The 27363-nt window shown below is 44.8% G+C and overlaps 1 protein-coding gene across 1 annotated transcript; it reads left to right on the forward strand.

The window, feature by feature from the left end:
• The first annotated feature begins 1003 nt into the window (after positions 1 to 1003).
• Positions 1004 to 19379, forward strand: CYP24A1 (cytochrome P450 family 24 subfamily A member 1). Its single transcript, XM_012761189.3, has 12 exons — positions 1004 to 1655; positions 1873 to 2063; positions 3289 to 3382; positions 5243 to 5339; positions 7437 to 7528; positions 8552 to 8663; positions 10490 to 10635; positions 13673 to 13839; positions 14546 to 14624; positions 15104 to 15301; positions 15400 to 15520; positions 17442 to 19379. Exons 1-11 carry the CDS (start codon positions 1398 to 1400, stop codon positions 15508 to 15510), a joined length of 1545 nt encoding a protein of 514 aa, XP_012616643.2. The 5' UTR covers positions 1004 to 1397; the 3' UTR covers positions 15511 to 15520; positions 17442 to 19379.
• Positions 19380 to 27363: the final 7984 nt, after the last annotated feature.

Genomic DNA, 27363 nt, shown 5'->3' on the forward strand with positions numbered 1-27363 from the left:
TTTCTACTCTCGCCATCAGTCGTGACTCTAGAAATTGTGTGTGTTCGGACTTTGCAGGGGTGGGTGGGTGGGGAGCCAAGGTTTGGAGCGGCTATGCCCATCCTTTGCACAAGGTAGTGGACGCACAAGAAGAGGGAAGGGCTGGCGGACACAGGGTGGGGGGGGGGCGGCTTGAATTTAAGCGCTGCCACACAAGCTGCGCTCTCAGGCGCCTTTCCTAACTCCCAAAGAGGCCACAGCAGCAGTAACTAGGCTCTACTGACAGTTGACTATGAACAAGGCTCTGCTGTAGGCGCTTTACTTGCATTAATTCATATAATCTTCATAACAACCCAAAATGAAGCAGCAGGAAAGAAATTCTACAAACCCAATTGGCTCTTCTTGCTCAAGTTAAAACTCAAGGGTCCCCTCTTTTGGTGCAATTTCAGTAAGATTCAAATCCTCCCCACCCTGCCTGGGAGGCGCAGAAAGCCAAACTTCCTCCAAGAAAGTTCAGTGCAGGCTGGGAAAACCCGGCTCCTCGGGAGGTGCGCGGGCTGTCCCGGCCCAGGCAGGAGCCTGCAGCCTTCCCGGGCGCGCACTCGGAGACCTCGCCCGCCCGGCAGCGCGGTTGTGCAAGCGCCGGGCTGCACCGGCGGCCGCTGCCGCTCCTGCCCGCTATGGGAGGGCGGGGAGGCGCAGGGCGCACACCCGCTGAACTCCAGGGGAGGGCGGGGAGGCGCAGGGCGCACACCCGCTGAACTCCCGGCTGGCTCGGCCTGGCTTCCCGGGGGGTTATCTCCGGGGTGGAGTCCGCAGTGCACCGGTCACCCGAGGCCCAGGTGCCCTCGCTCACCTCGCTGACTCCATCCTCCTTCCACCTCCTCCCCCGGGTCCCGCGTCCCTCGGGGCCTGGCCAGCCGGGGGCCACTCCGCCCTACACTGCGCGCTCATTGGCCACCCGGGGCCTGCCCTGTCTCCATAAATGCATGGTCCCCGGGAATGCGGCATGGAGAGGGACAGGAGGAAACCGCGGCATCAGCAGCATCTCTTCTACCCTCCGTGACACCTCACCCCGCTGCTCCCGACCCTAGAAGTCAGACCGCAGACCAACAGGCGGACTCACAGCCTTCTTCCAAAAGACACCCAACGCCCACGGCCACAGTCCTCCAGCCCCTGCGGCCAGCGCAAGGCGGGCACCCGCTCCCGGAGGCTGCCGCACGGTGCCGCGTGGAGCATCCTCGCCGAAGTCCTTTCTGCTCCCCGCCCCTCCTCGGCCCCTTCTATCACACCTGCGGGTCCTCTTTGCCTCTTTCCCAGAATCATCAAGCCCCCAAATCCCGCCAGTACCTCTTGCCAACCAACCTTGCCCTGCCCAGTCCCTGCGCCACCCCTCGCGCCGGGCCCCCAGCGCTGCCATGAGTTCCCCCATCAGCAAGAGCCGCGCCCTCGCTGCCTTCCTGCAGCAGCTGCGCAATCTGGGGCAGCCGCCGCGACCGGTGACTTCTAAGGCGTGCGCACCCCCTCGGCCGCGGGAGGTGCCCCTCTGCCCGGTGATGGCACCTGGCGAGACGCAGAGCGCGGCGGCCCTGCCCGGCCCCACCAACTGGCCGCTGCTGGGCAGCCTGCTGGAAATCCTCTGGAAAGGGGGGCTCAAGAAACAACACGACACCCTGGTAAGTATCCCGTTGCGCCTCAATTCCCTCTCTCCTCCCGGTCCTGCCCCCCAGTGGCGCTCCAAACCCTCTCCGAGGCGCGCGGCCCCGGGCGCACCGGGCGCTCGGGTGATCCGGCCACACCTGGGTCCCCGGGGCCTGGAGGAGAAGGGAGGCGGGAGGTGGCAGGCGGGAGAAGCGCTCCTGGGACACCCCGCGATGCGCCCGCCCGCCGCAGGCCGAGTACCACAAGAGGTACGGCAAGATTTTCCGCATGAAACTGGGTTCCTTCGACTCGGTGCACCTGGGCTCGCCGTGCCTGCTGGAGGCGCTGTACCGCACCGAGAGCGCGTACCCCCAGCGGCTGGAGATCAAGCCGTGGAAGGCCTACCGCGACCACCGCGAAGAAGGCTACGGGCTGCTCATCCTGTGAGTCCGCTCGCCCGCTCGGAGGGACTGGCAGGCCGCAAGCGCCTGATGCGCCTGGGGAAACGGAGAAGGGCGGGAATTAGAGCTTCCCGGAGCAGGATGCTTCTTAGGGCGGCAACCAAAGCCCCTACTGGGTGCAGGTGCAGTCTGGGCTCTGGCACTGACTGGTGGATCCAGGGGAAAGCCGCCCTGCGCACCCGACGCCTGCGTTCTCTCTGGCAACTGAGAGGGCCACGCCCTTCCATCACAGAAACGCCAAAACTGGGTTATGCAGATTGTGGTGTTCAGACACCGGGGCAGGACAAGATTCCAACGTCAGTGCGCCAGGCAAACGTCCTACACAAACAAAACCATTGCTTAAAATTCTTTTAAGCTCAAAAGCCTGAAATTAACTTATTTTGCTTTTGACAGTGACCTCCCTGTCACTGTCAAAGAGGATTTGGGAATTATGACCTCTAATTGCTATTTGCAAAGGTGGGACGAGGAGGGATGTCAGGGTTGCATTTTATAAATGCTATAGCGTGGTGTGATTCCTCTGCCTTTTCATTGTTAGCATTTATCAAGTAAGCGCTTTTTTTTTAAGCCCTCAAATTGTAATGCCTAATAGTTGTATTAATACCTTCCAGGGTAGAATTACTAGAATTAAAAAAAAAAACCATATCAATGCACAGTGATGCATCACAGCTATGGGCAAATGCAGAAAGTTGCGTGATGGCTACAAGCTCTTTATAACTCCTGCGCATCTATGACTGTGTGTTATTATTTGGAGGTAGTGGTAACATTCCAAATTTGGGTTGTTTTGTGAATGGGAGGCCCAAGCCAATGAGTTTAAAGAAGACAAGGTTTTTATTTAAACAAATCTGAGTTGCTGGAGAAGCGGTGTTCCCATGCCCGTTCTCTTTGCTGGGAACTGGGGCCTCTGGCCTCCCAGCCCTCCCCTTACAAGGGCATCTCAAAATCCCTGAACCCAAATTATCTAAGCTCCAACTTCCTGGTGCAAACTTTGGCTGGGAGGAAAGGTGCTTTTTTTTGTTCTGTTGTCAAACTACTATCAAAATATTGTCATTATTTCATCTGAAATATTCTAATGTTAATATTTTCTGCATATTTCTTGGCATGATGCTCAGTGTTTGCTTGCATAGTCCATGAAGTTGCAGCTGGAACTATTTCTGCATCTTCCTTCTTTTTTTGTTTTGCTCTAAATATACTCCTGCTCCTCTCCCAGGGAAGGTGAAGACTGGCAGAGGGTCCGGAGTGCCTTTCAAAAGAAACTAATGAAACCAGTGGAAATTATGAAGCTGGACAACAAAATCAATGAGGTTTGCAGGCTGGGGCCAGCTTTTCCGGGGCTTCTAAGGATAGAGGGATATTAATGGAGCTTCTAGTCATAGCTATGAAGTGCAGAGGGAAAAGAATGCAATTTGGACGATTCAAGGGTCTTCTCTTTCTCTCCATTCCTCCCTACGACCTCTTCTCCCCAAAACCCTTATTTCTCAATCTTCCAGCCTCTTTTAAAGTACTATCGCAATAAGGTAACAGTGAGAAGCACAGACTTTGGTATCCTACAGTCTTAGATTTGAGCCCTAGCCACTCCACCCACTAGCTATGAGAGCTGGATATACCACTTAACTTTCTAAGCCTCAGTTTCCCAATCTACGAAATGGGAGTAGCAGTTCCCACCCTTGTGAGAATTATAATAAGATAATGCTTGTAAAGTTCTTAGGTAGTAACATTGGAGCTGGGCTTTGCAGGATGAGCAGAAGTTTACAAAGCAAAGAAGGTGGGGGAAGGCATTCAGGCAGAGAGATAGCATGCTGAAAGTATGGAGGCATGAAACGGACATGGTGTGTTCAGGGAATGGGATAGCCAATGCAGCTGAAGTGAGGCCTTCTTTGAAATGACCCTGGCCAGGGGGCAGGTCTTAGCAACGTTTTTGTACCATACTGAAGTATGTGGACATTATCCTTTAGCCAACGGGGGTCAGAGGGCGTTGCAGCATATAGTAATCTCTTTTCACTCCTGTTCACTTTGGATGTTTATTTTGAACTGGACTTGGACCCAGCTGGGATTGCATAGGTGAGGGATTGCAAACTCAGAAGATTCCAGGGGCCAAGCCACTAACATAGGAGAATAAGGCAGGCCTCGTGAAGATTTTAGCAAACAAGGGAGTGTGGGCCCTCCTAGAGGGGACAGCTGCCCCAGCTGCAGCAAATTACTGCCACGTGGGCATTCAGACCCAGCGTCACCACATCTTGTAATTGTTATTTACTTTTTTTGATGCATAGTGGGAAATCCATGTGTTAATGTGAAACCTCTTGGTTTTTTTTTTTAACGGTAACAAATTCAATGTACTTTTAATACACTATGTGGGTAAACTAAACAGGCCTACTGATTACATATGCAGGCTTTATGATCACGCAATAATACCTTGAGTCAATTTATCAGCTATGTGTCCATGGGTGAGTGACTTAGCCTCTTTAAGCCTCAATTGTTTCATCTGTTATATAGGAAATGGGAGTAATGACAGCACCTACTACCCCATGGCGTGGCCGTGAGGATCAGCTAATAAACTTTGTACGGTGCTTGGCGCTGTACAAACCTCATTCAGTATGAGGCATTCATCATCAAAAGCCCTGGTTTTTGAAACTGGCATCCAAACTGCCTTATGTGACTTTCACAAGGTCATTGACCATTTAGGGAAGGAGCTGTGCCTGCCCACAATTTGCAGATCTCCTGGCTCCAAGTTGGACATGCTAAACACAACCACCAACCGTCTGCTTGTCCAGACATGGACGTGCACACTTCAGGGTAATGGCAGCATCACAGTCCCGGAGAGGTTGTGCCAACAGGGACACTTGGCTGATCTTTCCTTCGTGGTTTATTGCCCCATTCTGATTAGAAGAAATGTTTTCCTTTTCTTAAATTGCCAGAATCATTTTTAGATCAAAAGCTGAAACTTCAGCTGCAGGGTGGCTTCAGGAAATAACCCAGGACAAGGTTGTTAGTGGATGAGGGGGGTTCCCAGGGAGAATATGTAATTAGCGTCACTCCAGCACCAATAGCAGTATGGGCAGTGGATACACAATGTAACGAAACCCTAAGTTAGCTTGCTGAACTTTAAACTTTCGTTTTCCTTCAATGACTTTAAAATGTGTCTTTTGTGGTTGCTTTCTTTTAAGGTCTTGGCTGATTTTATGGTTAGAATGGATGAGCTCTGTGATGAAAGGGGCCGCATGGAAGACTTGTACAGCGAACTGAACAAATGGTCATTTGAAAGTAAGTTGTCTTCCCTGCCTTGGGTGTCTGATTTTGCAGGTGATTCTGAGGCTGACACCTGGCTCTGTCGGTAACCGTTCTGAAAACATGCACTACTGCTGGCTGTAGGACTAGAGAAAGCCCATAGCAGCCCTTTCCATGCTTCTTTTGGGCGCTCACGTTATGCCTTGCACTATGGGCTGTGCCTGAAGCCATCTAGCAAACATTTATTGAATACCTGCTATGCGGTCAGGCACTGTGCTAGGTGCCAGGTCCACTACAGTGAACAAAACAAGTAATATCTCAGCCCTGGTGGAGCTTGGATTCTAGACGGGGTGACAAGTAAACGCATTGTAAAATACGAGAGATCTGTCTGGAATTTCATTTTCAGTCATAAATGTCTCCGTTTTTCATATCACATGGCTGGATACTTTCTGGATGGACCTCGTATGCTCTGCCAAGGAGTAAAGGAAAAGTAAGAGAGTCAAGAAGGAATATGAAAGAGGTGCCTCGAGGAGGCAAGTTGTCTTTGCTAAGGAGTCATCAGAGGTAAAGAACGGGAAGGAGCAAGTTGGAAGGCGATGTGTGGAGACTGTCCCAGGCAGTGGAGACAGGAAGTGCAAATGCCCTGGGGTGGAAGCATGAATGCGGGTGCATCTGCGGAAGTGCTAGGATGCTGCCGTGAGCAGACCCCGAGGGGCAAGGGGAAGGGAGGGGTATGTGTGTAGGAAGACAAGGTCAGAAAGGAGGCAGGCACCAGATCAGGCAGAGGGCCGGCGAGAACTTGCACTTTTAGTCTGATTCAGACAGGGAGGAGCCGGGGAGGGCTCTGAGCAGAGGAGGGCACGATCACTTTCTCCAGGGATCGTTGTGGGAATAACCGGCAGAGAGAGCTCTGCCTTCATGAGCTCGCTGCCTGGGGGGACACAGGCCATTGCAGCCAGGTGACTGAGTGCACGACCAGAACAGTTCAGGGTTGTGGGAGACTTGGAGAGGGCCGCCTAAGCCGGGCTTGGTGGGGCTGAGTGGAGTTTGGAACATACGAGTGTAGTCAGAAAGCTGTGGAATTGCACTGACGAAGCTTGTTGACTCTCCCGCTCAGCTTTATGATGGTAGGCCAGGCGTTTACCCTCTTAGGCCCAGTGTCCTAGTTTATAAATCGAGAGCTAATTATCCACCTATCAAAAAGTGGTTGCAGTGATCCTGGATCGTGAAAGAAAACAGTCATAGAAGATCATTTTTAGGACATGAGGGAAATATTTAAATGGGCACATAATAGTTGTATTGTGGACAGTTGCTAAGGTTCTTGGAGATGTTAATGACACTGTGGTTATATGGGAGGGTGTCTTTATTCTTAGGAGATTTCTGCTAAAGTATTTAATGATGAAGTGTCACGAGGGTTGAAAATTATTTTCAAATGGTTCAGCATACACAGACACACAGACATTTAGATGTACATACACAAAGAAAAAATCATTGCAGCAAAATGTCGATGATTGGTGCATCTGAGTCCAGAAGATACAGGTATTTATTATACTGTTCTTTCAGCTTTGCTGTAGGTAAAACACTTCAAAATTAAGAGTTGAGAATTTTACTCTTAAAGAGGTTGGGTCTAAATAAAATGAAATAGGTGGGGGCGGGGGAGGGGAGCATCTATAAACTGCTAGCCCGGTACCTGGCATATAGTGCTTAGACATAATCATTCCCTTCCTGTCTCTTCCTCTCATGAATGCTTCCTGTTGGTCTTGGAAGGTAACAGAATCCACCAAGAGACTCCAGCCACACAGCTGGGTTAAAGGCATAGCACACCCCGACCCAACAGCACGGGGTGTGCTATGCCTGGATACAGCAACTGGATATTCCATGTCACTGACATGATTAAGGACAGTGCATTTCCTACCAGCACGTTCTAAGGGGATGGGTCATTGGACGTGGAGATAACTGATCCTGCCTTTTTGTCTCCGACTCTTTGCCTTTCCTCTGTTCTCGGACTTCTGTTTTTTTCTTAGAAAACCCCACGCTTTTATGAGACACAGAATCGAGTCTTTAATAGCCAGCTAATCACAGACTCCACGTTGCTGTATTGTGTGTAACAGTGATAATTATTTTAAATAACAGGTATCTGCCTTGTGTTATATGAGAAGAGATTTGGGCTCCTTCAGAAGAATGCAGGGGATGAAGCCCTGAACTTCATCATGGCCATCAAAACAGTAAGCACCCCTTTCCTGGCATTTTACAGATTGATCTTTGCAGAACTGCATGGCGTTCCCCAAAGACCAGCATGCACGCACACGTTATTTCAGCAGTTAAGTGTTCACTTTAATCTGCATTACCTATTTTAGTGTATTTATGTGCATATATGCACATATCATTAAGAAGCATGTTAGGCCGGGCGCGGTGGCTCACGCCTGTAATCCTAGCACTCTGGGAAGCCGAGGCGGGCGGATTGCTCGAGGTCGGGAGTTTGAAACCAGCCTGAGCAAGAGCGAGACCCCGTCTCTACTATAAATAGAAAGAAATTAATTGACCAACTAAAAGTATATATATACAAAAAATTAGCCGGGCATGGTGGTGCATGCCTGTAGTCCCAGCTACTTGGGAGGCTGAGGCAGAAGGATTGCTTGAGCCCAGGAGTTTGAGGTTGCTGTGAGCTAGGCTGATGCCACAGCACTCACTCTAGCCAGGACAACAAAAGTAAGACTCTGTCTCAAAAAAAAAAAAAAAAGAAGCATGTTAAATCCATATTTCTGTGTTTAGGCAAGGTTAAAATATTTAATAGGTATGTCAATAAAAGTAGTCAGTTGATTAAAAATACATTTTAAAAAGAGCCTAAAAGTTTTCAGAATTTACATTTTTGAATATTTTAGGTGGTATGTGGATACAGTAGACACTATGAAATTGATTTGGGAATGACTGAAGTTTGGAAATTATTCGAAATTTAAGTGAATATGAAAGTTTGTTTTTCTTTTTTTTTTTATGATTAGGTCATAAGATCAGATTTTTTTAATTGAACACATCCAGTGGAAAATTATCCCAAAGATTGCCTTCAATATTTCACCAGGAGTGGGGTGTGGGCATATTACTTCTGGGGCCACTACGGAGAGGGCTGGGGGGTGCATGGGATTCTGGCCTTTCAAGAAGCGTGGGGTGCCCTGGGTTGGAATGCTCCTCTCCAAAATGAAAGTTGGTTTTGAGAGAGAATTTAGAATGAAAAGCATTTGTGTATCTTTCAGATGATGAGCACGTTTGGGAAGATGATGGTCACTCCAGTCGAGCTGCACAAAAGCCTCAACACCAAGGTCTGGCAGGCCCACACGCTGGCCTGGGACACCATTTTCAAATCAGGTAAACCGGCTGCCCTTCACATCCGGCCGACACCATCCCCGCAGCCCTGTGCAGGAGCTGCAGAGAGAAGGTCTGGAGGAATCTTGGCCTAACCACCTCGCTCCTTCCATGGAGTTGCTCCTGATTCGTTCAGGCTTTGCAAACACATGCATTTGGGGATCACCCTGGTGTGGACAAATTCTGATAATAAAAGGCAGGAGGCAGGTTTGTGTAGTCTTCTTTGGGAATTAAGAGTGATTAAAAGCTAGAGCTTTGAAGTCAGAGACCCCTGGGTTCAAGTTGAGCTCTGTTACTGGTTATGGTAGTTTGGCCAAATGCACTGTCACGCTTTCGTCCTCAGTGGCTTTGTCTCTAAAATGGGCTAATAATAATAATAATAATGGTGACTACCTCAGTGCAACTGTACCTAGGTCTTATATAGGTAACATAGAAACCTGGCATATCACAATACATCAATGGATCAGAGCTATTTCTGTTACAGGTTGCAGGGAATATTTGGTACTCAGTATTGTTTTCACATATACTCATTTAATTCTCACAACAAACCTATAAGGGAGGTCTTTCTATTAGTCTCAGGTGAGGCACCTGAGACACGTGGACGTCAAATAACTCTCACAAGATTGCATGCCAGGTGATGGCAAAGCCAGGCTTTGAAGTCAGCCAGAAGGGTTCCAGCATTTAGACTTTAACTGCTATTACCATATGTGATCATCATTATCATTATCCACATTATAATTAGTCTGGTGGTTACTTGAATGATAGATTGAAGGGAAGGAGACACATGCCTAGAATTTATTTTATTTTTTTTTTTATTATTTTTTTTATTTTGGTATATTATGGGGGTACAGATTTTAAGGTTTCAATAAATGCCCATTTCCCCCCTCCCCCCAAAAGTCTGAGTCTCCATCATGACCATCCCCGAGATGGTGCACATCTCACTCACTATGTATGTATATACCCCCCCTCCCCCCTCCCACCTGCCCAATACCCTATTACTGTAGCACCTATGTGTCCACTTAGGTGCTACTCAGTTAATACCAGTTTGCTGGAGAATATATTCCATTCTTGGGATACTTCACTTAGTAGTATGGGTTCCAGCTCTAACCAGGAAAATATAAGGTGTGCTATATCACCATTGTTTCTTAGAGCTGAATAGTACTCCATGGTGTACATATACCACATTTTATTAATCCATTCTTTGATTGATGGGCACTTGGGCTGTTTCCACAGCCTTGCAATTATGAATTGTGCTGCTATAAACATTCGAGTGCAGGTGTCTTTTTTGTAGAGTGTCACTGGATCATTTGGGTAGATGCCCAGCAATGGGATTGCTGGATCAAATGGTAGAAAATTTTTACTATTATTGTCAACATGCATGGGCACTGTACTTGGGCATGTGTATGATGTGTGTTGTGTTTGGTAATATCTGGGTCCAAGTTCTGATTCTGAAAGTGAACCCAAATCCCACTGCCTTTCATGTTGGTCTCTTCCAAGCTCTGAGCTCTTGCTGCTCAAAAGTGACCTGGAGCTGGTTAGAAATGCAGACTCCCAGGCCCACCCCAAACCCCTGATTCACAATGTGCATTTTAAGAAGATGCTCAGGTGACTTCTACGCACATTAAGGTTGCAAAGCCTTCCTCTGTGGGCCTTGATCAATCCTGGCCGACCTAACAAGAAGGCAGTATTAGTTTATGTTACAAATTCTCAGTGTCCCTGAAAAGACCCTTTAGAGATATCAAAAAGGACTCTGGTCTTAGGTTTCCTTTTGTCCTTTTCCTCATCCTAATTTTCAACTGACGTCCTTTCTTTTCTCTCTTCCCCGACAGTCAAATCTTGCATCGACCACCGGCTAGAGAAGTATTCTCAACAGCCGAGCGCAGATTTCCTCTGTGATATTTACCACCGCAATCAGCTTTCAAAGAAAGAACTGTACGCCGCCGTCACGGAGCTCCAGCTGGGCGCGGTGGAAACGGTAAGGGTGGGCCGGGTGTTACGTTGCTAAGTGCAGAGTCTGTACGATTCTTTCATGACAAATTTTAAATAGTGATGTAACTTCCTTTTTCCACCAGGATTAACTAAGCACCAGTTTAGCAAAAATGAACAGTCTTACACTAGATGCCGCTGGGGGCTTAGGGCACAGTCTTTTGTGCTCAGGCATAGGGCAGGAGGAGACTTCACCTGCCCCGATGATGAAAATGCAAAGCAGGAGCAGATCAGCGCCTGAAAAACACACAAGCTGCTGTGGGAATTCGGAAGCAGTCAAGTTCCCAGCCTTAACAGGACAGATAATCTAGATTTTTAAAAATCAGAGATAATTTTGATTCATTGCTCATGTTACCCCAAAGTACCTAATTGTGGCTGAAAAAAAAAAAAATTGAAATGCTTTTTCAAGCCAATAATCTTTTTGCTGCTTAAAATTGTAAACATAGTGAGTTTGGGAAAACTTGACTTTAACGTAAGTGAAACAGCTAATTTCGAATACCAAAATTGTGTGTCTGATGCGGTTGGTACCCCAAGTGATACCCAGCACAGCCAAACTCCACACGCCAACGCCGGCGCTCGCGTTCAGGTGGGTTTAACTGTCTCGGACCTTTTTCTGAGCTGCGATTGGCGTGACGCCTGCTCACGGTCCTCTCAGCCCAGCAGTTCCTGCACCTTAAAGCCTCTAAGCAGAGTGTGGACAAGTTCATTTTTCCCCCACGTTTCCTTCCTTCCATAGTATTTCTTGTCCGAAGGAAAAAGGGTTTTCTACATCAGGGACTATAACAACCTTCTCATTTCTCCTCGTGCTCCAGAAGGCTGTTAAAAGTGGGAATTCATTCAAATCAGCCCCTGACGTTTCCCTGTTGAATCACTGACCCCAAGAGGCTCCTTAGAGTGATCAAAGTAAAGCTTCACCCATTATTCTTTTCTTTCCAAATGGAACATGAGCTCTACGAGGGCAATGGCCTAGTTTTGTCTGCCACTGTATTCCCAGGATGTAGAACAGTACTCAGCAAAGAGGTGGTCAGTAAATACTTATTGAACAAATGAAAGAAATAAGGAACTATTGGGTGCCTACTCTGTGCCAGGGACTGTTCCAGGTTCTTGAGAGACCACCATGAAGCAGAGACAAAGGCCCCTCATCCTCATGAAACTTACATGCTAGTGGGGAAGGCAGACAGTAGACACGTAAACAAACAATGTGGTTATTCCAGATAGCGGTATGGGCCATGGAGGAAACCATCAGGATGATGGAATAGAGATCTCCAGGTATTGGAAACAGCACATGCAAAGGCCCTGGGGCAGAAAGAGGGATGGAGCTGGAGAACTAGCAAATGTGGTCAGAATGGGCCACATTTGCCAGGGCCTTGTGAACTTTGGTAAGGCATTAGGATTTATTTACACCTGTGATGAGAAGCTCTTGCAGCATTTTAAGCAAGGGAGTCCCATGATCAATTTATATTTTGAAAAGTGGACTCTGGTTGGTGGGTGAAGACTGGACTTAGCAGAGGAAGAGTGGATGCAGAAGACCAGTCAATGAGATCGGTCTCTTCCCCGGAGGTCAAGCCAGGATAGGCTGTGCCCCTGAGGTTTCCCAAGCCACTTCCCCTCAAATCAGCCCCTGATGTTTCCCTAACAGGCCCAGACTGTCTTACATGGCTTTGGTGAAAGCTACAGTTATCTGCCTTTTGGAAACCCTGTTTGGTACTTGCGGTGAGGAACTCACTGATACGGTTAAATCGGTTTCTTTTTTAGTCCTGGCTATTCTGAAAGTCACATTTGGAAAATCAGAGAAATGTGAAAGTCTATCTAATTTGGTGGCTACACCCTCTTCCTGTTTTGTAAATTAGACTCTTATAATAATGCTGTCCACAGTTTATTTGCAGCTGAGGCTGCCAGTCCTCTGACACGAGGAAACCTGCCTTGGAGGCATCTTCTTCCAAAAATAATAAATAACCATTGGCTCCGAGTGGTCTTGCACTTTGCCCCTTTGTGTGGCTGGCACATAGCAATCGGCAACAGCGTCTTCGTGTCTGCAGAAGGCGGACACAATGACCATTTTTAGGGAATATTTGGTTTAAATGAGCTAAGAAAGGCCTTAAAAAAAAAATACATATGCCTACTAGTGGTGAATATTATGTAGCTAAAAGCTACACTGGCTGGTTCCGCCAATATTTTTTCTCTTCTTTTGCCTTTGGAAAGGAAATCAGGGATACCATTTGAAAGGCCATGGTCAGAAACTGTGGCCGGTTCCTTGAAACACTCAACTAGATACTAGAATGTCTTATTTTGGTGTCGGCACCCTCCTAGGACGGCTCTTTGCCTGTGGCTGAAACCCTGAATGCAGATAACGCCTTTGTATTTTTATGGTAGCTTTTCAGAGTGTGGCCAAAAGAATTTTGAAATCCCGGAAATGCAGTTTCTTATGCATTTGCACTATAAAAAAATTTTAAATCCTCTCCTTAACAATACTCCCACGATCTCTGTTCCTGTCTCTTGACTCAATATTTACATTGGTTTTTAATTAAATGGTTTTATTTTGAGATAGTTGTAGATTCACCTGAGTTCTAAGAAAAAATAGGGAGGGATGCCTTGTATCCTTCACCAATTTCCCCCCACTGGCGACATCTTGCATTGTAAGAAAACATCGTCACGACCTGGGAACTGGCATTGCTGTCACCCACCCATCTTACTCTCATTTCACCAGTATTACATGCACTCATTTGTGTTCAAACGATTATTGTATCAAACTGTGTATTTTAAGTGTCCTAATGCAGCTGATCACTTAAAAGATTCTATTTTGGTTCCCTCGGTAAATAAATTGTCCTTAACGGATATGTTTTGTAAAATAAGTCTGACCTTTTGTATATTGGATTTGTTTAAGGCGCAGCACATACGGACCTGTGAGAGAGCAGTCACTAATATATTTGTAGAGCCGGGTGGTTGGCATCACCTTTTGCTCAGCCGATAGCGGTTTAAGGCAGTTTATTTGCAAAAACTCAAATCTGTCTCCCTTTGACTTTCAGACAGCAAACAGCTTAATGTGGATTCTCTACAATTTATCCCGTAATCCCCAAGTGCAACAAAAGCTTCTTGAGGAAATTCGGAGTGTTTTGCCTGAGAATCAGATGCCACGGGCAGAGGATTTGAAGAACATGCCATATTTAAAAGCCTGTCTGAAAGAATCTATGAGGTAAAAACATATGTCTGGCCCAATATGAATTCTCTTAAATAGATAGCGAAGTCTGCCCCCCTCGTAGACAGCTCCCCAGTTAATTATAAACATTTATCAAGCTGCAAAGAAAGAGCATTGGGGCTATATTCTTTTTCTATTACTCATTTCCTAAATCATTTGGGCAAATCCTATTAAATCTTAGAAACTCAATGTCCTCCCCTTTAAATCAATAAGGCTAGTCTTGTAATGAACGCTACGAGCACTGATTAAGAGCAGGGCATGATTGAAGACCAGGAGATGAAAGTTCTGCAAGAGAACCATAGTCTTATATAATAGGACATAGCAATATCTTTGTTGTTGAGCCTCTGGAATAAAATGCTCTTAGAAAATTCGTTTTGCACTCTTTCTGGAAAACGAAACATGTTAGGATTAGAAGAAAACAGCGTTAACTTCGCAAAGGGTAGACAGGAGAAACGTAGCTCGGAAGCCGTTAGCAGCTGCTAACCAGCCTTGTCCTGGGGGGTTTAACTAACACAATAAGGAACAAGAGACATAAATATCAGGAAGAAAGGGACAGAACTCCTTTAGGAAGAGCTGTGATCGTGTTCCCTTTCTGAGTGTGAATTTTGCAGCGCTTATTTATCTAGCCCAGCCTGCACTCCCATGGACACCTCAGACAGAACTTGGTCTGTGCCCACCTTACATCTCTGGTTTGTTTACTCAGGCTTACCCCGAGCGTGCCATTCACAACTCGGACTCTGGACAAGGCAACGGTTCTGGGTGAATATGCTTTACCCAAAGGGGTAAGTAGAATTTGCATATTTTATACCTTATAACACTTTGAAAGATCATCTTTCCAAATATTCATCCGGATCTCCCTAAACTGTTTACCAGAACATTGATTTTGGAAATGCACACGTGGTAGTGCATAGTTGACGTATTGCATAGTATTAGATATCATGGCTATGGAGACAGAAACCTGGATCCAATTTCACCTTTATCTGTGTTCTCTTAAGTGAGTTAACATAACTCCTGTGAGCCTCAGCTTCCTCCTCTGTAAAATGGGGTCAATAGTAGACTCTACCACATGGGGTTGTTGTGGGAACGTGATGCAAGATTTTAAAGTTCTTTACCTATTTATTACTCGGCACATTTTAACCACTCGATGCATGTTATGGGGGGCTTATTTTTACATTTGTAAGGCAATCACTTTTGTAAATTTTGCAACTCACATGTTCTCTTTTGGTTGTTTTAAACGCTCTGTGTTTCTGTGTGTGTTTAGACAGTGCTGATGCTAAATACCAAGGTATTGGGGTCCAGTGAAGACAACTTTGAAGATGCAAGTCAGTTTAGACCCGAACGTTGGCTTCAGGAGAAGAAAAAGATTAATCCTTTCGCGCACCTTCCGTTTGGCATCGGGAAAAGAATGTGCATTGGTCGCCGGTTAGCAGAGCTCCAGCTCCATCTGGCTCTCTGTTGGGTAAAACCCTTCCTGGATTCTGCAGTTGTGTTCTGTGTTGTTTCACAAGGGAGGAGAAGAGGGGAGTAATTCTGCCTTTCTGTGCATGCGTGTTCCAGATCGTCCGTAAATACGACATCGTGGCCACAGACAACGAGCCCGTGGAGATGCTGCACTTGGGCATCCTGATGCCCAGCCGGGAGCTGCCCATCGCGTTCCGCCAGCGCTGAGCCGCCCCAGGTGAGCACCGGGGGCGTTGCTTACCCTGTGCAAGGTGCCGTGAACGACCGGGTACCCCGAGTGAGCCGAACTCCGCCAGACTAGGGTTCGAGTCTCCACTCACCTCTCACTCCCTGGGTGACCTTGAGCAGTTACCTAACTTCTCTGCCTCCTTTTTGGTTTTTTTTTTTTTTTCATTTGTAAAATGAGGGCCAAAAGAGTATCCATCACAGAAAACTGAAATGAGTAACAAATACTCTTTCCAGAGCCTTGCTTCAATTAAGTGTTCAGTAGATGCTAGCTTCTGTTAATGGTTTTTGACTGTGAATAACAAGGGTTGACAAACTTTTTCTTTAAAGAGCAAGTATTTTAGGTTTTCTGGGCCACAGGGCCTCTGTCACATGCACTTAATGCTGCCTTATAGCATCAAAGCAGCCACAGACAATTTGTAAATGAATGGATGGGGTATCATGTTAGCTTTCTATTGCTGCCATAACAAATGACTAAAACTTAGTAGGTTGAACAACACAAATTTGTCATCTTAACAGTCCCATAGGTCAGATGTCTGACACGGGTCTTCCCAGGCTAAAATTAAAACATTGGCAGGGCTAATATTCCTTTCTGGAGGCTCCAGGAAAGAATCTATTCCCTAATTTGCTAACCTAGGTTGCTGGCAGAATTTAATAGTTCTTTATGGTTGGAGGACTGAGGTCCTTATTTTATTGCTGCTGTCAGCTGAAGGCCATTCCCTGCTTTTAGAGCTTGCCCACGGGCCTTGGTTTATGGCACCAGCTCAAAGCATCAACAATGGTTGAGTCTCTCTTGTGCTTTGAATCTCTCCTTTCTTCTGTTGCATCTCTCTGACAAGCTATTATCCGGGATAATCTCCCCATCTCAAGGGCCGTAACATTAATCACGTCTGCAAAGCCCCTTTGTCCATGTAAGGGAACATGGTCACGGGTTCCAGGGATGGAGCATTGACATTTATGAAGGGCCATCATTCTGCCCATGAAGGCTGTATGTTAATACTAATACAAACTTTATAAAAACAAGTGGTGGGCTGTGTTTGACCCTAGGGTCTTGGTTTACAGTATGTAATATGTAGCAACATGTAACAATGTCAATGTACATATTTATCAGCCTGTATTAGGTACAACGGAAGATTTTTTTCTGTAGTGTGCTGGTCAAGACCTTTTTTGACAATAGAGGATTTCTCATGTCCCCCTCACAACTTTTGTCATATTAATATACTGACTACTATTTACTACTACTGAATTATTTTCTTTAAATTAACACAGGCCTACCAGTATTCTTTAGCCTTGTACTAAAGAAGTACTGAGCGATAATTTCTCGAATGAAATGAACAGTTTATAATTCTAGTTTTCTCCTAATACACATTAAAATAAATTCAAAGCTATTGAAGTGATCAAGTTAGCCTAAGAAACTTCTATTATCCCCTGAAGTGGAAATATGACATTTGCAATGCAAAGCCTTCTAGAACGATGTCAGTATTTAAACCCAGCCTTAATCATTCTGCCCTTTTATTAGCACCTCCTAGAATTTTCTGGGAACTAGTTCCTATTTGCCAACTGCAAGTTAAGAGGCATTTTCTGATAGGTGGACTATTTAGGGAAACATGCAGTTACAGATGAAATTTCTGAATCAGGCCCAAATGAATACTTTATTATTCCTCCCCAAGTGCCTGGCGCCACTAGGAAATTTGTCAAATTCTAAGTATTTCAACCAACAGAGTTGAATCAAGTAGATGAAAGAATTCAAACTTAATTGTGAGACCCTGGTCTTATGCATGTTTATTGCTACAGACCACACCTTTGGCAAGAGCCCAAGGCAATTTTAGTTTTAGCATTTATTTTTTGCTAATAATTCTTCTTACTTAAATACACTTTTTGATATATAATTGGGGTGTACTTTTATTTTTCAGATTTTTTTTTCCCACCAAGACCAAGAGCAGCAATTTTTACTCTCCTACAAGAATGGTGCTTCTGGCTTCTGCATTACTGGAAAGCAAACTTCAAAAACTACAGTATGCAACAGCATATAAAGAACATCCGGGCCCAGGTGTTTGCATTCTTTCTTGTGTACCATTGTTCCAGAAGCTGTACTGTCTGTCTAAATGATGATGTTTGTTAAGATCTTATCCAACTCAGGGAAGCAGATTGAGTGTTGGAATGCCAAGCACTCTACAGGTTATACTGCTAGTTTACACTTCACCATTGTTGACACCACCTTCACTCACACAGACTTGCCCATAAACCCGCTTTCTCTTGCACCTTTCATGACATGAAAGAGAGGCTGGGCACTTGTCGGTTAATCAGGTAAACATTTACTAAACATTTCAGCTCCTGCTCTACCAAATTCACCATTTGAGTCTCTCATTCTCAAGAGTAAGTTTACATTTCCCAATAAAAGGCCTAATATGTCTAATTGTCAAGGGCTGGGAGTAACACTGACAATATCCATTTATTGCAACTCTGTTTAATGGACTACTGGGGGAAATGCCTGCTTAATAATGTAAGCAAGTCTAAATAATGGTTAAAGTTATCAAGACTCCATGAAACTGCATTTTCACTGCATTGAAATGGAAACAATATTGGGAAATTAGAGCATACCTCTATTTTAAATAGGGCTTTCATGAAGTAGGAACCTCTTATGTTAGAATACCTTAATGATTCACTGTGGCATCATTTTGTCAAAGGACTCTGAAATTCTTTATTTCATTGATGCATTTCCTCTGCGGCATTGGAATGAGAATGAATGAACAGTTTTTAAATTGCGTGTGTGTGTGCCGGCACAGGCATGCACACGCATGTGTGTGTTCTATAGCAATTTGCTTCGGTCATTTTCTTTAATATATATGGTACCTGATTTAGGATCTGTGGTGCAGGACAATGTTACGAAGTTCAGTCACAGCTTAAAAATATTCAGCATGACTTTAAGAAAATGACTTCCTATGTTTTAATTGTCCCAGCTATTGCATAGGTAAATAGTAAAGCAGGGGTCCCCACCTTTCTGGCACCAGGGATGAGTTTCATGGAAGACAGTTTTTCCATGGGCAGTGGGGGGAGGGTGGTTTCAAGATGATTCAAGTGCATTACATGTATTGTGCAAACCTCTCTGCTAACGATAATCTGTATTTGCAGCCGCTCCCCAGGCTAGCATCACCGCCTCAGCCCCCCCCCCCCAGATCATCAGGCATTAGGTTCTCATAAGGAGCCTGCAACCCAGACCCTTCACATGCGCAGTTTACAGTAGGGTTCGTGCTCCTGCGAGAATCTAATGCCACTGCTCATGTGGTGATGCAGCAATGGGAGCGGCTGTGAATACAGATGAAGTTTCTCGGCTCACCTCCTGCTGGGCGGCCTGTTCTCCAGTCCGAGGGTGGCCCAGGGATTGAGGACCACAGTAGTAAATCATGCAAATGTCAGAGATCAATTATGTAACATTTGCTATGTGATTTTATTGGAAAATATGATTTCATAAATGCATAGAGATTTACACAATACTTGTAAAACTTGAAAATTGTGTTTACATATGGTCTATTTTTGCATATTTTTACTATCACTTTTCCTAAAACCCTATGTATATTTCTATATATTTGATAAAGATTTCCCTTTTTGGGTTATATTTTTAGAATGTTTCAGGAGTATACATTTATATCTTTATATTTTAATAGATATGTACATATCTCTAAAATAGGTATATACTTTCTGCTGTGAAATTTTTAGAATTATAAATTCACGTGTATTGTCAGATTTCATCTATATATCTTAAGAATTCTATGAAAGAATAAAGTTTTTAAATTTTTAAATACTTGAGAGATTTTTCCTCTTCATTGCAATTGTTACAACAAATAAAAAGTCTGAACTTTGGCTTACTAGTAGAAATTTTTCTCATGTGGCTACGTTACAAACCCTGTATCATCCTTACGTAAATACAGGCTTCAATAACAGTTTTGACCAAAAGATGATTATTGGAATAGGAAAATAACTTTCCATTTTTTGGCTGCTTAAATATTTTTCAAGTCCATTTACTTCTGTCTCCACCCTGCCCCCACCTTCAGGCTGGTTGTGGCACTAACCTCTCCCGCCTGCCCAGCCGCAGGGACTCCCAGCTCATCTCCAGGGATTCTCCCCTCAGTTCTTTGCTCACTCGCCTTATTGGTCTTTTCAAAACCCAAACCGGATCATGTCTCATACCTGCTCCTGTGGCTTCCCGTTGCTCTGACGTGAAGACCCGATTCCAGGAGCTGCACCTTCCAAGTCCTTGCGGCCCCGCCGACACCCCGGGCCTCAGCCCACGTCACCCACCCCTGAAGGCCTCTGGACTCCGGCCACAGTGGCTCCCACCAGGTTTCTCTGTTCCTTAAACACTGTCCTCCCTAGAGTGCTCGCACCTGTGGCCCTTCCTCCGGGCGTGCTCTTTCTCTGCTTGTTGTTCTACTCCCAGGCACCATTCAGCCCAGCTCTGGCTCCAGCGGGGAGTCTTCCTTGGTGACTTAGATCCCACAGGGGCCCGACCCTGGGAGCAGGACTCACTGAGGTAGAGATTCCCCGGGAGACCTGTGCGGCCGTAGGGCAGCAGGATATGCAGAGGGAAAGGAGCCGAGGAAGAGTGTGATTCCCGGTGATGTTCCAGCCTCGGCCTGATCCCTGGGCAACTCTGGGATGTAGGGGCAGCTCTGTTCCTTCTCCTCGTGGCCAGGGAGTGAGGCTTCCACATGCCTGCAATTCAGGCTGCACCATGGGGAGAAAAATGCCCACGTACTCCTAGCTCTTGCTGTGCCCAGGCAAAATGGCTCTAGCAGCCCGAGGGTCATCCCGGCAGAAGGCTGCAGGTGCCAGCCATCAGGAGCAGAGCATGCAGGAGCTGGGGGAGGGTGCACAGATGTGCAAAGGGGTGCGAGGGGCTCAGAGTGGAGCGAGGGCCAGTTTTGCTGCCCCTGACCTCCCTGAGCAGGTTGCCCAGAGCCGATACTGACATTGCCATAGCTGTGATCATGGTGATAAATAAAGGCTAATATTTATTGATCGCTCTGCTTGCCCCACTCTTCTGAGCACTCACTACGTATGAATTCACAAATCCTTACCACTGCTGTGTACAGTAGGTATGATACTCCTTCACATTTTATACCCGAGGAAACCGAGGCACACAGAAGGCCAGTCATCTGCTTAGAATCTCCAACTGGAAGGCAGAGGAGCCAGGATGCCAGCGGAGACAGACTGGCCGCAGGCCCAGTCAGCGGCACACCATGTGCCTCTCCCTCATAACTCACCACGATGGCGAGTTTACAAGCATGTGTGTATTTGCCATTCCCCTTCTTCCCTCCCTCCATGCTAAGATGCAGGTGCTGTGAGAGCAGGGCCATGTGCATTTTGGTTTGCCCCTGCACCGAGGATGCTTGGCTCGTAGATCGTAGTAGGCACTCAGCAGAGAACGTCCTTACTTTCTGGAACAGTAGGATATTCCATGCCGATCTTATACTCTGCCTGCCCCAGCCCTGGAATCATTTATTTGTTCAAGAAGTCCTAGTTTGTTTTAGTAGAGAACAGGGATGAGAGAACAAGGTTGGCTCTAGGTTTGCTTATCGCTATAGGGTTGTTACTGCTTCTAGACGTGCTCAGCATTCAGAGCTGGGAAACGTACGTGTGTGTGTGTGTGTGTGTGTGTGTGTGTGTGTGTGTGTGTGTGTGTGTGTGCATGCGTGGGGCCTGGTGAGGGGTGGAGAAGGGAAAGAAGAACAAAGCAAAAGTTGTAAAATGCAAACACTCGAAGTGCCTGGGTGAAGAGTATATGGGAATTCTTCTACAGTTCTTGCAACTTTTCTGAAATTATGTCAAAGTCAGTTAAAAGCACAGAGGCAGCTTCGCAAGGCATTTCAGAACTGAGCACTGGAGGCAGGTAGATCTGGTTGAAATCCCAGCTGCTCCATGGCCTAACACTCAGGAGGTGACTTTGACCCTCTGTGCTTAAATTTTCTCATCTGTAAAACAGGGATAATGATCGCAATGTACTTCACGGAGTTGCTGAGAGACTCAATTGAAACAACACGTTAAAACTCTTAGAAGCTTCGTAGCACATGCTGAGTCCTCAATAAATACCAGGTGGTTAAAAACACACCAACACTCCCGAAGCTGTGAGAGGACACCGGCCAGTTCAGACTTCTGGCTTTGGTGGAAAGACAGGAGGTCAGGCCTGCATGGCCCACAAGCCCACGGCCCACGGGCCAGCTGGAGCTGCTCCCCGCCCGGGCAGGGCCTGTGCCCTGGCCCCTCCACCCTGCCCCAGCATTCAGCACGTATACTACCTGCCACACCTCACTTCCCACCTCCGCTTTGCACCTCCTAGAAATGGACTAAATCTCTCCTTTGGTCTTTAGGGAATCTTGTTACATTTTACTAACAAACTTGATTAGGGCAACGAACATCTACTGGGCATGTCCCAGGCCCTTTTCAGCAACTTGCCTCAACTATTGCTCACACAGCCTTGGTGCCAAAGAGCTGGGAGCCTTCTTATTTTTTAATAAGTGCAGAGAAGTTGAATATCTTGCTCAGGGAAACAGCAAGCAGAAAATCTGGACTGAAACCCCTGCCCCTGTGACTTCACAGCCCTTGCTCGGTTCCCTACACTTTGTGGCGCTCCAAGACCCTAAGTGGGTCAGTAAATGAATCTATCAGAATGTATTTAGGATAAGCCTGTTGAACCACTTTGGTTGGAAGCCAAGTTTCCATTTATGATTCAGTCCAATTTGTTGAGCTTTTTCTAATCTCCCGGATTGGACATTGACCCAAATGACATAATCACTTATTGCTTCTCTGTGATTGTCCTGTCCTGCAGAACCTCCTTTACCAGCAGTAAGATATTTGCAGAACTCTTAATCATCGGGATGCCTTGCACCCGGGCCTTCCACGCAGCATCAACCCCCAAGCACCAATGCTTTGGAATTAACTAGAACATTTGCACAGAGGCAACATTTTCCTCCCAAATTTGTTGTGCCTTTGTAAAAACGAGTATGCAATACCCAATATGCACACACTGAGTGGAAAGGTGAAGTGATGAAGATGTCCCAGATTGTGGGAGAAAAGAGACCAGGGAGACAAAATTCGTAGGAAGCCAAGCGTTGATGACACAGACTTGAAAAAATAAACACTTTGCTTTTGCATTTGCATTTGTTTTCTTTTTAATAAATTCATTTACTCTTTCAGTTCACTTATTGTTAAGGAACTTCTTCAGTTATAATTTGTCCATGTCTCTTTACACCAGGTGAAATCTTATCAGAGGCCGGTAGATGTCCCCTGGACTGTATCAACACCAATTGATTGGTGACAGCTGCCTGGAACACACTGTTGAGAACCATTCTAAAGTTGAGTGTAGACTTAGCAGGAAAAGAGGGTCATGATCCGCCAGCGGTGCCGGAAGAGATGAAGAGCCTACGTTTTACATTTGCCCATTCGATTCATAATATATTCTGGATACCCAAACTTATAAATATGTAAAGAAAATAACTTACATGTATTAAGCACTAACTCTGTGTTTGGCCCTATAGTAAGTGTATTACATTGACTTTTTTCAGCATTTTATTAAGGATGCCTCTATATCAATCACAAGTTATATACAGGATGCATTTTTGAGGTACACAGACAAATAACTTTCATTACTGGTAATGTGTATGTTTACAATTATCTTCTGGTAATATTAGGTTGGTTTTTTTAATTTCTGGTGCTGTTAAATTTACTTCATAAATTGAAGTTTTAAAAGGGTGTTGATAAAATAATAAGTAAATGATATTTCATGAGACATACAAATTGGCAAAAATCATGAAATGGCAAAAGACTGGCTGCAAATTAGGAATTGGTGGAATTTAACAGCCCCATGATGAGGGCATGAGTGGACTCTCCATTCTACAGATGAGAGAGCTGAGGCTTGAAGATAACAATGTGTTTAAGGTTCACAGGTGACATGGGCCAGGAATTGCACCCAGGATGTCTGGCTGTGGACATCAGACACTACCTTCTGGTGGTCACATCTTTGCATAGACCCCGCCCCTTGAGCGTGGGCAGGGCTTGTGGCTTGAGTCTAATAGAATGTGTCAAAGGAGATGGAAAGTCACTCCGTGATTATGGTGTAGAAATTGCGACATCCGTCTGGCTTTGAAGATGCAAGCGGCCGCGTTGAAAAGATGGCGTGGCAGGGAACAGACAGCAGCCTCCCATGGAAAAAGGGAAGTCCGAAAATAAGAATCCTAAAGGTCCTAAATCAACAACCATCACTAACAGCACCAGGCATTAATGTATCCACCAAATAAATAAATATCCTCCAAGCCCTTACTTCTTGACAGGCTTCTCATACTTGTTAAACAACGAAGGAATTCTCTTCTCACATTACGAGAGCTGTTTCTTCCTCCCTCCTAAAACTCTCTGTTCTCACAGAAGGGGACAAACTCATTCCACCTTTTTTGCTGGGCTTTATTTGTACTTCTTTAGTACCTAAAATTGTAGGAAATTTTCTGAGATCATTGTTCTCAAATACTCTTAGTATTTTTAATTCCAGGGTCATTTTGACTGTAGGATAACTCCATATATGAATTGTCTCACTTCTCTTCGAAAATGAAAAAAATTAAAATAGGGACTAAAACGTGAAAGGGAATGAACAAAGAGGCACTGGTGTTTTGGAGACATCACTGAAGTGGTTTTGGGATTTCATTAAATGACAGAAGCAGATTATTCGTTCAAATGAACAACTAAAGTCATAAAAATGGAGGCTACAAAGGTTAGCTCCTGGTTTGTCTTCTAAGGGAACAGTGTTAGCTAGGTCAGAAATATGGAAACAGTAGAATAAAACAGATACATGTAGCCACCATGTTCTGAATGTGAGATTCCTGACACTAATTCCATCTTTTTTTCTTTTTTTTTTTTTAAGAGCTTCTGGAAAAAGAAGCTGAGTCTGACTTTGGACAACCATTAAGTCAATTTGCCAATTCTTTGCAAGGTTCACTAGCAAGTGACCTGGAAAAGAATTTATATTAAGACTTTAAAAGTGTACAAGTTCCGGAAGAGCTTAAAATAGTTAACTCATCAACTAAACCAAAATGAACTTGGGATAAGCTTGTCTAGCATATTCCTTGTTTGGGATCAGAAAAAAAAAAAATTGGAAAACAACTTCATTTTCTGAAGAGAGGACAATTAAATTGTAAAGGTCAATATCAAACCTCTTAGATAATGAATGACTATGGCAATTATTCATATTTTGGAAGATCTGATGAAATCACATTTTAACCCTAAATTTCTAGATGACTTTGATCAAGAGATCTTGGGAATTTGCAAAGTGACACTAATCTAAATTGAACTGCCTTCCTTTCCTGTTTTTGAAAGTTCTTATATTATCTGTACCTTAGAATTACTCATAAAACTTACCTGTAAAACTATACTGGCATGAAAAGGACTGGCTACATAATTTGCAGGGCCCAGTACAAGATGCAAATGAAAGGCTTCTTATTAAATATATCTGTATGTATAAAGAATTTTAAGATAGTGGCAGCAAAGCATTAAACCCAGAGCAGGGTCCTTCTAAGCATGGGGGCCCCAAGTGACCACCCAGGTAGGTGCCATGCCCACTGGGCCAGCCCTGGCATGCATGGGCATGCAGATGTTGTACCTTTCATTTCTTTATGTCTACTGGTTTATTCAGAATTTCTTTCTTTGGGGGTCAGCTTAAGTCATTTACTTTTTTTCTAGAAAATTGTCAATCTCAGATTTATAAACCTAATGGCACATAGTTGCTCAGGGTATTCTCTGATGATTTTTTACATATCTACTATAATTGTAGAGGTTTTTGTTTCACCCTTAGTATTACTCTTATGTTCTCTGTATCTCAACAAACACCTATGTTTTTAGTCCTTTCAAAGAACAAAGCTTTGGTTTTCCTCTTTTCATTAATTGATGCTTTCATTTCTATTATTTCTTTACGTTTTTTGTTGTTTATCCTTCTTTATTCCTTGACTTCTATGGTCTTAGAAATTAAAAATAGGGTTTACATATCTTTCTCTTCAAAAATTATTAGTTTAAAAGACGTTGTTTTAGTTCCCAAATTTTGGGTGCAAATCATGTGAATCAGGAAGGAGCAAAACATGATGATGACAGAAGAGGTTAGCAACCATGACCTCAATCCCAGCCACAGCTGCTCCTATAGAACTGTCCTCAACACATGCCGCAGCTTCCAAATTCCTGCTGACTCCTTTCAGCTGACAGATGCCATTAGCCTCACAACTGCTCACACAACATATGAATATTCCTTAGGTGCAAAATTTCCCCCTTAAATATAAACAAAAAAATAAATTTTAAAAAGCAACCCTTTCATAAAAAAAAATAAATTAAAAAAAAAAAAGCAACCCTTTTAAAATGCTTAATGAGAGGTACTGAATTCACAGCTGTGAGTGTTGAACTTTCAATAAAATTTCATTTACAAAAACAGGTGGCCAGCCACCGTTTGTCAATTTGATTTTTTTTTTAAATATTGCATAAAAATATTTATCTTGATTAGTGAGTTTTTTGGCACTCCCTTGAAGTCTGCACCCAGAGCGAGTGCCTCAGCGGCTCTGGTAAGACACACAGTTGCACGGGAAGCACTGGGAGAAGGAAGCCGAGAAATCGCTAAGTGACTTCCGCCCAGCCCTGGCTTGTAACTTACATGATGCTAATTCCAACTTCAGCAAAATGTCACAAGAGTATAAATTGTGGGCTTTAGGATCAAGCCTTTGAATGGCAATGATGTGAACTAGAAGAACAGAATTATTTTTATTTGGAAAAAAAAAAAAAACCTCACCTCATAACAATAATGTTTATTTATTCAATAAGCATTTATACAGCACTTTTCATAAGTCATTCATTGTGCTAAGCACATTTCTATCTAAGCACATTGTTAGCTCTTGTAACTCCCATAACAACCTTATCAAACGGGTGCTATTGTTATCCCCACGATTTTTTAAAAAGGACATTTAGAGATGGTAGCTGGCTAAAAAGTGGCAGATCTGGGCTTAAAATCCAAGTCTTCCTTGGGCTGATGCTCTCAACGGGTACCCACTCAAATGGCTGATATCTGTATTAACTGAGCAAGATGCTTTATTCTCCAGTCTTCATTTCTTCACAAAATGAAACAAGCATACCCTTCCCCATTCTTCTTTCACTCACTGGAATACAAGAAGATAAAATGAAGCCAGTTGGTATAGAAACAATGTAAACTACTAATATTAGTTATCGATTGCTGTGTAAGAAAATACTAAAACTTGATGGCTTAAAGGAATTTATCTTATGTAATTTCTGAGAGCCAAGCATTTAGGGGTGGCTTAGCTGGGTATTTCTGTCTGGGAGTCCCTCGTGAGGTTGCTGTCCAGGTGTTGACTTGAGCTGCTTTCATCCGAAAGCTTGTGGGGGGCAGGAGAACACCAGCCGTGACAACTCACTCAGGTGGCAGACAAGCTGCTGACTGTTGGTTGGAAGCCTTAGTTCCCCACCACGTGGGTCTCTCCATGAAGCTGCTTGAGCAAGTTCGCAACACAGCTGACCTCCCGGTGAGAGTGAGTCAAGAAAGTCTAGCACCCCCTCTAGATCAGGGTGGCATTTAGTGGCAGTTGGGACCATATAATTAATTCCTCATTTTAGAGAAGCTGTCCTGTGCATTGTAGATTACTTAGCAGCATCCCCTGGCCTCTACTCACTGGATGCTAACAGTGCCCTCTCTCAGTTGTGACAACCAAAGATGTCCCCAGACATTACCAAATGTCCCCTGGGGAATGATATCACCCCTGGTTAAGAACCAATACTCTTGATCTCTCTCTCTCCCTCTCTAGA

The sequence above is a fragment of the Microcebus murinus genome, chromosome 16, assembly GCF_040939455.1.
Source record: "Microcebus murinus isolate Inina chromosome 16, M.murinus_Inina_mat1.0, whole genome shotgun sequence".
In the NCBI taxonomy this organism is placed as follows: Eukaryota; Metazoa; Chordata; class Mammalia; order Primates; family Cheirogaleidae; genus Microcebus; species Microcebus murinus.